The 13,719-nt window shown below is 40.3% G+C and overlaps 1 protein-coding gene across 2 annotated transcripts; it reads right to left on the bottom strand.

Moving 5' to 3' along the window:
• Nucleotides 1-1,141: 1,141 nt before the first annotated feature.
• LOC146471808 (NACHT domain- and WD repeat-containing protein 1-like) lies at nucleotides 1,142-12,842 on the bottom strand. Of its 2 annotated transcripts, none has more exons than XM_085120360.1 (8): nucleotides 12,711-12,842; nucleotides 10,549-10,621; nucleotides 9,561-9,996; nucleotides 8,948-9,150; nucleotides 7,933-8,266; nucleotides 6,638-7,365; nucleotides 6,056-6,268; nucleotides 1,142-5,688 (listed from the first exon to the last, which is right to left on the bottom strand). In XM_085120360.1, the coding sequence occupies exons 2-8, from the start codon at nucleotides 10,600-10,602 to the stop codon at nucleotides 2,395-2,397; spliced, it is 5,262 nt and encodes a 1,753-aa protein (XP_084976486.1). In that variant the 5' UTR covers nucleotides 10,603-10,621; nucleotides 12,711-12,842; the 3' UTR covers nucleotides 1,142-2,394. The 2 variants fall into 2 exon arrangements, with proteins under 2 accessions (XP_084976486.1, XP_084976487.1); XM_085120361.1 differs by lacking the exon at nucleotides 12,711-12,842 and adding an exon at nucleotides 12,418-12,558.
• Between the last annotated feature and the right edge of the window lie 877 nt (nucleotides 12,843-13,719).

Raw genomic sequence — 13,719 nt, 5'->3', positions numbered from 1 at the left:
GGGTAACAGGTTCTGAAACAACTGTTGAAGGATGTCGACGCAAACGCTCCTTTTATTTTAAATCAAATTATCTTCTGCGATCTTTTCAGATCCCTCTTTATGCAAGGAGTGAAGGGACTGGTCAACACTTCACTCATTAATTCCCCTTTCCCTTCTTCTAACCCCAGCTGCACAGGGTTATGTGAAGAGGGATTGGGCAGATAAAGGTTGTGTACGACAGGATCTTAAAACAGGTTTATCTTGTTTCTTTTGTTTATCTTGCAAAACGGGTTTTACTCGTTTTGTGTGTTGGTGGGAGGGGGAGGGGGGTGCTCCAAAAAGTGTGCTTTGCCGGAAGGTTCCACCAGAGAAAGGACTGTTTATGTAACACGCGAAGTATGCAAAACAGTAATGAAATTTAAAATTTTCGTATTTTAAAGGGTCGCAAAACTAGATTATGAATTGAACCTAAAGGGTAGAAATTGTATCCAAGTATTACGGAAATTATAGCATTGACTTAGCCGGAGAAATTCCTAGCAGAAATTACAACTCAAAGATGTTTCTGGCGACAGGAAAAATGAGGCTTTTATTTATCTTGGAGACATGACCAGAAGAGATACAAATTTTGTTTTATGTCTGCAGAAGAGGTGCTGCTTCAGTAGTTAACGCATCCATCGTATGTGAAAAAGGTAAAGAGTTGATCGAAACCGAGTCCGGTGCAATCCTCCCTGCATGATTGATCGGGCATCCTCCGGGAAGAACACTAAGAGAACTGATTTAAACTGATCCTGAAATCCCCTACCTTCACCTCACCGTGAATACTGTTACTTATAGAGTGTTTTCACATGACGTCACGGCGGCCATGTTGGTGTCCCAAAACAAAAAAATGGCGGCCATGTTGGTGTCTCAAACTAAACCTCTGGGAATTGAACTCTATTTTTATGCAAATACTTTCTTTTGTTTCAGTGAACCAATATGGCCGGTAGTCACGTGAATGAAAACGGACTATAAGGACCTGCTTAAACAATTATCAGAAATAGTCCTGTTCCAGAACACCCTCTTGCCTCGCCCTGAACCCTGGGTGGGGAAAGAGCAAGTTCTGGGACAGGACTAAATAAGAAAACGAGCAATCCGGAAGAAATGAACAAGAGATATCAAAGAAACGTGTTTTATTGAACTATATTTTCGTTGTCCATTAACGCAAAAAAGTACACTGACCAATCTTTTGCTCTTGTTGTAAACTCAGCAATCATGTCAGGTGAAGAAATGACTAAGGAAGATAGCAGATTCAAAATGATTTTAGTTTGTTACGTAACCTGTAAAATGGGGTAAATTTAGCTCAGCTGCTTTAAATTATAGCAGCAATTTTAATTTTATTTTCGCGTTGTGTCAAACAGTCGCGAAAAACAACGCATATAGTTACCTTCAAGGTAGGAAAGGACAGGAAAAGCACAAGAAAAGTTTACAAAACTGTATAACAACTGATAACGTTTGGACCACCAAAGGTGAAGTCTAATTTGCGGCCAGATAGGATAGATCGTTTTCACGTGACGTCACATAATTTCCGGTCGCCATATTGGTGGACCAATTTTCCCGCGAAATTCCAAAATGGCGTACCGTCCTCAAGAGAGTGAAGTCAACGATGCGAAATGCGAAAATAGCAAAGAAAAACCGTCCATACAGTTGTTGGCTTATGCTAATAAGTTGCAGATCCCTGATCTCGCTCGTTTGGCTGGTCTCGAGGAGATGGGATTTTTCGACCAGAAAACAGAACTTCAGCCTTGAGAAGGAAGCCAATTATATTAATCGTTGTTTTTTTTCTTATCATTTTCCAACACGCGTAAAAGAGTTCATGAGACAAACAGAAATTTTAACATACTACAACTGCAGACTCACCCTGACCAGTCTTTCTCACACTGTTCAAGGTTTATTTATTTCTTAAAATCGATGTAGTAAGCAAGCGAAGAAAGCTATAAGAAGCTTGTTGTCTGTAGGTCATATCAGGAGCAACATACACGGAATGGGCTTTGTTCCCTTTTTTTTTCTTCGATCGAGGAGCCCGAATTTCTAAGAACTACAGTATATTTAAAACGTCTTCCTTGCACGTGGTTGCTTTTGCATAGACTTGTGAACGATAAGTTGATTGCTTTTCGGCTCGCACACCTTATAGTCCGACTATATGTACTTCTTTATAAATTCATTAACTAGAAATATGTCTGACCTAATCACCACTGATTATAAAGATCAAAGGTTCAAAATTTTACGACTTCATGAGTGTAGTAAAAAAGATGCTGAATTCTAAAGTACCGATTAAATGCAAACTGCAATTTTTTGTTATTTTGACTTTAAATTTTTGTGCTAAACCTTCCATACTGTTCCATCTTGTGTGTACTCCACAGAAATCATGCGAGCGTTTTAACAGATATAGCTGTCATCGTCATCCTTGTCATCATCCAAGCCGTCTTCAACAGTAAGCCTCTCTTGGAAGCCCGCAATCGTAACTTCTGTGGACAGACCATCGTATGGCGATTTCATCTCTTCTACCTCTTTGTGGCCAGGTCGGTAGAGATGGAGAACCATTAGATTTGGGTTCTCTCCCAGCGCTAGTGCGATCCTGTCTCCAATAGTTTTCACATGATTTGGAGAACCATCTGTCGTAAAGGACGCCAGGTGTTTCGTCGTCTTCATGTCCCACGCGTCGAAGCTGTTTGAATTTGCAGATCTCGATATGATTGCTCCTCCATCAGGCGAGACATTAACCTCAGAAACGTCAGGGCAGGTGATGGTGCGGGTAATCTGGCCGCTTTCGACACTCCAGATTTTGATACCGATGTCATTTCCTGCAGTGATGGCTGTCATGGAGGATCCTGAAACTGCAACGGCACTAGCTGTTTCGTATGCTTCTGCATTGAAGAGCTTGCAAACCAGCTTGCCGGTTAGAAGATTCCAAAGTAGTGGCTGTGAATACTGGACTAAGTTAACCAGATATTTGCCGTCATCTGATATCTTTGCGTTAAAGAGGGACAACTGTTCTCCTTCTTGTCTCAGAAACTTGTGGGTGAAGCTGGTTGTGTCGATGGCGATCAAGCACAGCTCTTTGTCAGTGTGCTGGGTCATTTGGCTTGCTTGGCAACACACAACCATCTGACCATTGTTGCTGATCACCAGGTCCTCAAAGCGACGCTTTTCTGTAAACTTTATCACTTTCACTACTTTTCCACTGTCAACATCCCACACTTTCACATTTCTCCGTCCTCGAGAAAACGATATCATGTGTTTCTCGTCAATGAATCCAAAAGCATTCATTCTTTTGCACGCCTTTCCATCCAAATTTCTCTCAATCGTTCCCTCTTTAAAGTTGAACACCTTGTAGTGTGGAAGGTTCTGGTCAAAGATGAAACCAACTCCTTGTGTGGCGGTACACATGCGAATAGGATTCGGAAATACCGTTAGGTTCATCAGTCGACGAACTCGTTTACCACTTAGTGCATCCCAGAGGTGGATCTCGTTTTTAAGTTGCATCATAACCGTTGTGGGGACATGGCGCCGATCAAAGCTAGATGAAATGGTGGTTATTTGGTCAGCGACGGTGTTGCCTTGAATTTCGTTGAGAGTAGTGTCCATCTGATTTTCATCTTCTTCTTCTCGACTTTTGTCATAGACACGGAGGATGTTATCTTGACCGATAGCTAAAATGTTTTTTCCATCACGTGTGTAAATTCGTAAACGGAAAATTGGGCTTCGGAGGCATCTTTCCATTTCTCCTGACTCCAGATTTAAGATGCAGATTTCGTAAACATCGGCAGTCACCACCTTTTTGCCATCGTCAGTGATCTGCAATCGATGTAGACCCTGTTGCATCTTGAAATTAGTTAGCTCGCGAATGAGACTTCCAGAAAGATCGTATAGGCGTAAGTTATCGAAGGAGGATGGGATAACAGCCACTTGATCCAAGGATGTTATTTTGATTTCCTTGATGAAGACTGATTCTTCATTTTTTGGGGGGTAGTTTATAGTGATCTTGTCCACCTCTTTGCCAATTTTCACATCGACAAAGTGCACAGTATTCTGTCCACGAATGTTGTAAACAGCGTATTCACCACGTGCATCTAGGCTGCCAAGTTCATCTTCTGTGTTTACATCTGTTAAAGGTAGATGGTGAAGCAATGTGCCATTCTTTACTTCCCAGATCTTCAATGCGTCTGGACACAAAGCAACTATCAAATTCTCATCTTTCGCGTACGAAACTGGAGCTTGGGGATAATAGGAAAACCACTCGTCATCGGTTACTTCGAATTCTTGGATTATTTGCCCAGTCAAAGTACTGAGCAAATAAATCTTGTGAGACCCGGCAAGAAGCAGCAGATCGGGATCCTTTTGGCTTATCTGGTTGAAATTCGTGCTGTACATTTCCGTAGGTTCTTGTATGGTAAACTTTCGAAGCTCTCTTCCACTGCGATAATCAATTACTTTAATGACAAGTCCTTCCGAGGACTGACTTGTGACTGCAATTGTGCGGTTGTCTTTAGCCATACTGATGAAATCAGTACCGAACTGTCTCAAGCCAATTGCAGCACGTAGTGCTCCCCCAGGTGCTGTCAGGCACTTTCGATTGGGAAGGAAACAGTCAATCGAAGGATTCAATGCTTGATTCAAAACCTTGTAAACATCAGGGTATTGTTCCTGCCTCTGCAGAAAATTGTACATTCGACCAACTATCTGAGTGGGAAGTTGTCTGCTTTCGTTGGAGAGAGAATGGGCGGAGAGTTGTAAACATTCGTGTAGGAGTTGCACGTCGTCATCGTCAGGCCTTGCGTCGAGATACGATGAAAAATCACCCACGACAGCCTGCAAAGAGAGCCCTTGTATTTTTGCTAAAAGGAATTCGAAGTTGCAAAGACATCCCTCTTTCATTTGTTCCAAATTTCCGGAATACAAAAGGTGGAAAGGCAATTCACTCAACTTGCGAAGATTGAAAATCGGTTTGTCTTCACGTGAGTCGAACATGAGAGGTTGTTTGGGTACTAGCCTATCCATGGATAATTCCTTGCCTTGTTTACTTACAAATGGTTTCTTCACACCACTAGACCACGTGCCAAGAAAGTAGTCGCTCATGTTGGCATGAATCTTTTCCGCTTGCTGATCTTTCAGGTATCGTTCTCGAGCGGCTTCTATAAACTGACGATGATACCAGAATACCACTTGGGTGCCATCGGCCCCTCGCTCGATCAGATAGTCTCCAATGTCCGATCGAATACGAATCCATAGCAACGGCGGAAGTCTTCTGACTGGTGGTGTCCAGTACTGGTATACGTCATTCAGAACTTCGTCATCCAAGGAAAGGAGGTCTTCCAGCTCGGGCTCCGTTAAACCATTCTTGGAGGCAGTGATGTAAGCTAAGGCATGGCTGACAAGAAGTATGCCATGTCGTCTTTCCAGTCGTTCAAACAAGTCGTCGATGATTTCTCTTACATTCTGTTCAAGATGAATATCGGAGTCGGGAGTGTAAGACTTCCATCGCAAGGTTTCGTCGAAGGCAAGTTTGAGGTAGAGTGGAAGAGGACACTTCTGAAAGGAATCCATCACATAGCTTTTCTGTTTTGGAAGGATGGTACGATTAGCCGCTTTCAGCCAGTTGTCAAGGATAACACCTGCTTCATTTAAGGGGATCCTTGGTACCTCCAGAAAGCACTCACCAGGTAGGATAGTCTAAGATTAATAAAACATGTGAACAAAACGTTTACCTTCAGAAAATCTGTATGCAAGCTTGGGCTACCTTAAGCAATGAAAATAACAGCTGTTTTTCTTGCGTGAACAAGTTGGCTATTTAGTATGCAGTGGAATAGGAAGTCCAGTGAGAATAAGCAAAATTAACCCATAAATGACTCTTGTAAAAGTAAAACTGAAATAAAACACCACCTGACATATTTGAAGACGTGACTAGAAGTTTAAACTTGAATCATTGCATTGACAAATTTGCTCAACAGACACATGGAGCTCATTACTTAAAAGCAATTAAAAGGATCACTTGTTGTCCGGCATACTTCTTTGAAGTTATAAAAGCTTTATATCTTACTCTCAAACTTGGTAACGCTTGGTGTTCTTGGCCAGGCAAAGTTGAAAGGATAGCATACACATTGGGCGGTAGGTTTCTTGGATACCAGTCCATTTGTCGTCCTCCATGATCGATGGAAAGTTGATCCAGCGAATCCAAAACCAGAACGACGGGGTTGTTTTCCGCTGACTTTTCCAGGCATTCTTGGAAATAGTCCTTCAGGGATTCCATGTCCTATTGAAAATATTTACATCATTCAGTTCTGATTTAGAATAAAGGAAAAGAATTTACATCGGAGACAATGAATTCGCCTCTACGTCCTTGTGGCGTTTCCGTTCTCTTCTTCGTTCTCTTAATTACTCCAAGTTGACTAACGTATTTGATGAGATGCTCTTGTTCATGGATGACAGGTTGAATTCGACTTAGCTTTTTCAAATGTGTGTGAGAATATCATATTAATTGCAATCACGTAACCAAGTAGCAGACAAGGATGGGGTGGATATTAACCAAGCCCATGAAATATCATTCATCTCCTCTCTATAAATGAATTACATTGCCAACAAACCGCGTTTCACAGTACAAAAATCAAGTTTAAATAGTTACCTCTGGAATACCTGTTGTGTCCTGTCCAGTAACCCTACACAACTGCATGCATATGCTCTTCAGGAGAGGTCTGATACCAGATGACTCCGGTGATGTGCCAATGAATCGCAAAATGACTATAGCGGATTGGTCTTGCACCCACGGTTTCACTTCCGTAGCAACTTTGGCCATTATTGACGTTTTCCCGCAACCGGATTCCCCGTACAAGACGACCATATGCCTTTCGTGTTCTACCAAGGACTTCTGAGCCGCTTCCAGAAACTGTTTACGCCCATGAAATGATTTGCACTTCTTCTGACAAAATGAACCATGCTGGAAGATTTCTTCAGCAAATGGATCTCTCGAGTCAGACGTCTCATTTTCCGTAATTCCGTCGTCAATCATCTTTGTTAAAGTGGCATAAAAGTCTTCGCACAGTTTCTCAATGTATTTTGCATGTTCTGGTAATGCTGAGGGATTCACGCCATTGTCAGACCACTTAACGTTGTAAGTCACAATGTTTTGGCTTGGTAAGGCACGTGGAAGGTCTTTCTCTCGGAGAACGCTGAGAAGTTTCTGTGCAGTTTCATCTACAGATGCGTTGTCTCCCCACGTTTTGTCAATGTACTTTCCAGCGTTTTTTCCATCGATGTTTGTTCCAAGATCAGGGATGACTCTCTTGAACCAGAAGCAGTGTTTGGAAGGATTAGATGCATTGATAATACCTCGACGGATTTCATCCTCGGTTACTACAGGAGAACGCGAAATACTGAAATTAACGACGTTCACAATGAATTTAGTCGATTTAATTGGAATATAGCCAGAATGATGTATCTAAAGTGTGATTGATTTTTGAAGGAATTGTAGATCACAAACCGAAGGAAAAGGGAACAAAGGCAAGTAATTCACACAGGCGTCATAGAATTTCATGACCCATCTCGCAAAAGGAGAAAAAACAAAACTATGTATCGAAGAAATTTTTAACTGGTAACGTTTGCAATTTTGAGTGCGCTTTTAACAAATTTAGGACACTGTAATTGCGTTGGTAATCTCCGTTGCTGCAAAAGCTGTTAACCTGGGGTGAGTTGCATAAAATTTAACGTCGGGCGTAACTGCTAACGCCAGACCTTCAGCCAAGTAACATTCAGTATTTTAACGTCTGACGATAGCAGTTACGCCCGTCGTTAAGTTTTATGCAACTCGTCCCTGGTCTCTGACAATATATACGCTAGGAGTTATCAGTACTCCTTTTAGGTGTGCTGTCCTTAAAATGCGGCTAAAACCTTTATCATCTCCAGCTTTTAATACTGTCATACCTGACATGTAGTACTTGTGTCGCTCACTCTTATTATCCAAAGCCTTGTCAGCAGCCATCCTGAAAACAACCTGCATTCTCTCAAACGCTGCCCACCAATCACCGGACGCCTTCTTACGCAACTCATTGTTCTCATAGTCACGATAGTGAGGCAGCAGTGATGTGATTGGTTGCAAGACATATTGGGCGGGAACTGCGTTATCATCTTTCCAGAACCAATGTCTTAGGAGTTGGTGATCGTCTTTGTTGTCGATTGCTCCAAGGAGTTTCTCGAATTCAGAAGCAATGATTTTGGTTGGGAAAGGGCGGTAGCCGTATTTCTGCCCTAAAAAGGTCTGAAAATAGGCAAAGTAAGATTTCTTTAAATTTGATGGTAAAACCATGCACCCACAATTATGCATTAAACAAACTTAATAGACCCTTCTCCAAAATGGCGGCAACAGATTTGAATGAGTTACAATTGAACTGAATGACTGAGAAACTGATACCTTTACTGGAAAGAACGCCTTTACTTGAGGAACCTTGCAAAGTTTCAGCATATTAGGTGTTATACCAGCTTGGGGAATGTAAGATGAAATTTGACAAATTTACAGACGTTTGTATGACTGGGTTATACGTCATACTTCAGCTGATATTACACCTGATATGCTGAAAATTTGCAGGGTTACTAAAGTAAAAGTGCTCTTTCTAGTGCTGGTATACGTTTTTTATTTTAACTTATTTGAATTTTCGGCCGCCATTTTGGAGAAGGGTCCATTGATCAAAATCCATACCGTTAACTCTGGACTAATATCTGGCAAAATATAAAATGCAATTAGTCAACACTTAAATGAAGCGAATTTGTAAACTTTCGAGTGACGAGAAACAGCTATTATGTAAAAAGCAGTAATTTATGGACATAATCTCCTTTCTAAATGCAAATAGATGAAGAAGGACAGAGACCGACATAACGAGTGATCTTAGAGGCGTGTGCTATGAGAAACTGGCTAACTTTCTCTTTTGGATCTGAAACTCACTATGAAGTTGGGTCCAGTTGATAATTTCTGACATGCACGCAGCTCCCTCATGCAGAGTTCAGTGGTCATGTGATCATCAGTGGACTCGTCCCGGACTCCCCATCTCATGTCCACCACTTGGAAGTCGTAGCCTCTTTCTTGACAGTATGACTTCAGTCGAGGGTATACTCGCTCCATCAGGGTGTTACGCTCCACAGACGTATCTAAATAGAATTTTATAGAAAATTATGGATGACGTTCATGTGATGGTTAAAATACTGCTCACTAGAGGAACTCCTGACCGGGACTTCACTGAACAGGGTTCTGATATGTTCAAATAGCAGACCTCCTCTTGTACACGACATTTGTTAGTTTGTAATTCATCCAGTTAAATTATTTGATGATGGATAATTAATAAGTTTGCAAGGCTTCGTTATCTACCACTTCTTGTATCCTTCTAATGACGTAAGAAATTATGCGCATTAATAATACGCAACGCAATTCAATGGAATCACCTTAAGGGAAAGGAGTTGTGTTACAAACCAATAGACTTTTCGTGAAACCCCCATCAGTACAGAAGGGCAGAGGGATTCCCGAAAACAATTTTTCTGCCCTTGTAACTAAAAATATTTACCAGTGAACGTAGAGCTCGTGAAGATTCGAACAACCTTAACGTTCTCCGGAAAGTCACAATCCAGATCGCCCATCAAAGCTTTCTGTAATTTCTCACTGTAATTTGCAAGCACTTTAGAGATTTTCGTTTCTGTTACGTCTTTTTCTTCGTCTTCTTCTTCCTCGTCCTGGGAATTTTCGTCGTGTTCTTCTTTGTTATCACTCTCCTCCTCTTCATCACTTTCGTCTTCGTTGTCATTCTCTTCCTTTTCTTCATCTTCCTGTTCTGAATTTTCTTCCTCCTCATCATCACACGTTCGCGCCTCCTCAAGCTTCTCGCTTTCTTCCTGTTCCTCGGCAATGTGTCTCTCGTCTTCTTCGGATGCTCCAGCTGCACCTCGTACCTGCTTCAGATTTACGCTTTCGCGACTTTTTCTTTTCCCCTCCCTTGTCTTTGTCTACAAAATTAAGTATAAAATTAAAAAGATTTCAATTTTCTATAATGCCCGAAAAACAAGTTAGTCCAGAGATCCATTTTTCAAAACTCCCGAAAACATTTGGGGCTGATAAGCATTTTTGTCAGCTCCTTTTTTTTCTCAGTTGCAAACTTGCCCAATATGCAGTTATTGTTTGGACTATGAAAATTTAACATGGAGATGGTGTAGATAATAAAAATAGTATTGGGGGGGGGGGGGGGGGGACTTAAACTAAAAGCTCAGTAAAAAGAAAACATCTTAGTACCAAGAACATTAGAAATAGAAAGAACATAACTCTCTAAAGAACTAGTGGAGGGAAGCCCTGCCAGTTGCTATTTTACTCAGTGATGTTACGGAGACTAGTCAATTAGTGTCAGAGTGCCGGGATGGCTTTTCCAGATTGAAGATAGGAGATGGATGAAAGGGAGGGAAGAAAAGGGACGAATAAAGCTTTCAATCGTCTTGGTCGTGAGTTTTGTTGTCAACAGTCAGCAGACAGCAGTACTTAGACTGAAAGTAAAATTACGAAAATACCTCATTTTGTTCCAGCTGAAGTTTCTTTTTCTTCTTGGACACTACAATCCCCATGTTTAACTCAGGGTATTAGCTGCAAGTAGAGATTATAAAAGTAAGGAGTAGTGATGAAACTTAGCGAACTTAGGGAACTGGTCATAACAAGAAGTTTGTTCGAGGAGGACCCACCTTGTCTGGGGTAGGGGGGTTATCAAAGACACCACCTATCTCGTGAACATTACTAACTTTTGAGGTTGAGGAAGGGGAGTGCAGGCAGAGGCCACCATCTATTTTGGGGTTTGATGGTTCCTGTTCGAGTATAGTAGTTTTTACCACTTCCCTTAAAACCGGTCAAAGTTTAATAGTCTAGCCAGTTTTGGTAAATACACTGACATACATTTTTTTCATGACAAACTTATACATGAGTACATGAGTTGTCTACTTCAAATTAAAGCGAGACAGATAAGATATCAAACTGAGATTTAAGCAAAGAATTGAAGTTTGTGAAACATTTTGTATGAGAACACAACACTTAGCCGTTTGCCGGGTCTGTCAACACGAATTTAAAACAGTTATGTTTCCGTGTAAACTGAGTAATGAAGGAAACAGAAGCAAGGAAACTGAATGGAAGAGGAAATTAGAGATCTCTGCTAGCATAGTTCAACGGTGGGCTTAATGAGCTACCAAAACCAATGATCATGCTCCCTCAGTTTTTTTTATCTCAGTTAAATGTACCAGTAGTATAGTGATTTTGTAATTTTAATTCTTAATCTTAATTTCTAATTCTTCATTTCATTAGGGAGTTTCTATATAGGGCTAACCCTTAAAGTTCATCAGTCAAGACACCTTATTCCTCTTTCCTTTCCTTTTAGTTTAATTTAGATCTTTGTATATCGATATTATATTTGCATCTTGAATAGAGTATGTGATGTTATGTTAAAGTTATGCTAGTAGTAAAACCATATTTTATTTAGATTTTAAAGCTTGCAGCTTAGCTATTACAATTCAGACGAACTTGTGTGACCCAATAGAGGGGAATTATAACAACGTATTTTTGACATAATTTTCAGCTTTAGATATTCGCCTTCTAGAGTTAATATAAGAAGTAAACAAGGTAACATCTACAATTTAATACAATTGAACAACGTTCATGCTAATTTATTTTATTTTTTTATAGATACACAAGGTTATCGAAGGGCACGCGAATAAATAATATGAATAAAAAGTGGTCTTAAAATAACTTTAAAAAACGATCTTAGGTTTCGTGAGTGAGTGAAGTTATTATTTTTTTTCTCTTTAATGGAAACTTCTAAGTTGTCTTATTCAGTTCAGCACACATGGCTCTAAACGAACCGTGACTGCGTTGAACGGATGATGCAAACAAGACGAATAGGTTTTTGTTTTTGACTTGCTTTAGGCAAATAAACTCAAAAACACATTGACATGCTGTGAACCAGAAACAGTAATTTGCATTTTAGTCTTTAGATTATTTAGCGTGCAAATATACCACCGGCTTATAGTCGTTGCGGTTTTTTTTTTCCGGCTTTTTGAATACGTTTTGGAACCAAACGTAACACGATGATCGTGTAGAACAGCGAACAAGTGTGACAATGCTCGAATTTTGGAATAATATTAAAGACATAGAGACAATTCCATCAATCGGGCAATTTTGGTAAAATAAAATAACTTAAAATATCTTTCCGGTTTGATAGAAATTGTCTTCTGAAGGTCGCACGGTCCATAAGGGACGAGCGTCGATCGATCCGGCTACGATTGTTAGTCACCGAGCTTTGACTGAGTTGTTTCACGAACTGGATGTAGATAAAAGCAAGCGGCACGGCACGCAAAAGGCATGAGTGCATAAATTGATGTCCTTCAGTCTACACTTACCGATTGAAGGCTTCAGTGGAAAGCCGTCGAGTTATTTCATTTCTAAGCAGAAAGCTACAATTAGGCTTTGTGTAAGCATGGAGCGAGAAATTAATTTATGATCGCTCAACTCTTGGGTCCAAAAGCAATTTTCGATATTAATCTTCTGATAGGCTGAATGTCCTGACTAAATAAATAAAGTTGACTTCTTTTTATCTTGGGATACCATAGCAACAAGACAGTAAAATGTGTTAGGTTAGTGATCCTAGAATGCATGAGATTGTCAGTAATAACCAATTAACTATATCAAGTACCTGTTCTGTGAAGCTCGAATTTTCTCCGAAAAGTGGAACTGTGAAAACCTGATGTTGGTTTTATGACTCCAAAACCTCCAAATACCATATCAGGGTAAATGTTTCTCCTGTAGACTCGGCGCTTGATATAATATTAAGGAAGGGAACTGTCACGCTCAGAGGGTTTAACAAAAGGGTTTTTTTTGGTTGGCCAATAAAATAAACAAGACTTGACGTCACAGAAAACAATATCTGCTTCTAGAAAACGTTTTCTTTGTTTTAAGCGGAACTGCAGTTGGTGGTTCCGTTGTTGTGTTTCTAGACACAAGCTGCTTTTTTAGTAAATTTGGAACAACTATCTCAAGAGCAGTCAAACAAAACAGCTGTTAGTTTTGACTCTGAAGAAAATGAGCTGCAATTATTCTTAAACTGATATATTTAAAAATGCAACTGGTTACTATTTAGCTAATGTAGCAAATAGTAACAAAGATAAATGACTGCATGAGTCAGCTAGAATTGCAGCATCTGAGATAGACATCTCTCTATAGATGCAAGTTTTATTATTGCAATAAGTCAAAAGATTTTTGACCTAGAAACAAATGGCGGAGCGTTAGAAGGGGGTTCGGGATAGGGCCTTTGTTTATCAGTAAGGAAGAACCACCACGAGCAGCGAATAACCCGGCCTAAGTAAAATTCTGTGCTTCGAACAGGCCTGTAGCCTTGAAAAATTTGGAGGATTCATTTCAATCTCCCATCAATGGTCCTGTCTATGACTAACAGTTTATCAGGCAATTTTCTGCCCAAAAAGAAGTTTCCTGTTATTCAGGGGAAAGTACCTCCTAGTTTATCTTACATAAATGCAAACCTTCAGTAAAAATGGCCAAATTTCATGAAACCTTTCGCGCTTTTCCAATTAAGCACTTCTTCACATCCTTGTCATTTGACATAGCTGTCGACACCTACACTCGTATTGATAGACAAAAACTTGAAAAATAACCTGCTTCAATAACGGTGTAATGGTCTGTAGTGT

Source organism: Pavona decussata, unplaced genomic scaffold, assembly GCF_977016875.1.
Source record: "Pavona decussata unplaced genomic scaffold, jaPavDecu1.1 SCAFFOLD_102, whole genome shotgun sequence".
Lineage (NCBI taxonomy): Eukaryota > Metazoa > Cnidaria > Anthozoa > Scleractinia > Agariciidae > Pavona > Pavona decussata.
This window is presented reverse-complemented; position numbering and strand designations above follow the sequence as displayed.

Bases quoted from the DNA above. Each gene is read 5' to 3' on its own strand.
- LOC146471808 (XM_085120360.1), bottom strand. From the start codon at position 10,602: ATGGGGATTGTAGTGTCCAAGAAGAAAAAGAAACTTCAGCTGGAACAA. The intron at 9,997-10,548 runs GTATTTTCGTAA...TTAATTTTGTAG, and splicing joins TTCAGCTGGAACAAAATGAG to ACAAAGACAAGGGAGGGGAA. The intron at 9,151-9,560 runs GTAAATATTTTT...AATTCTATTTAG, and splicing joins CACGAGCTCTACGTTCACTG to ATACGTCTGTGGAGCGTAAC.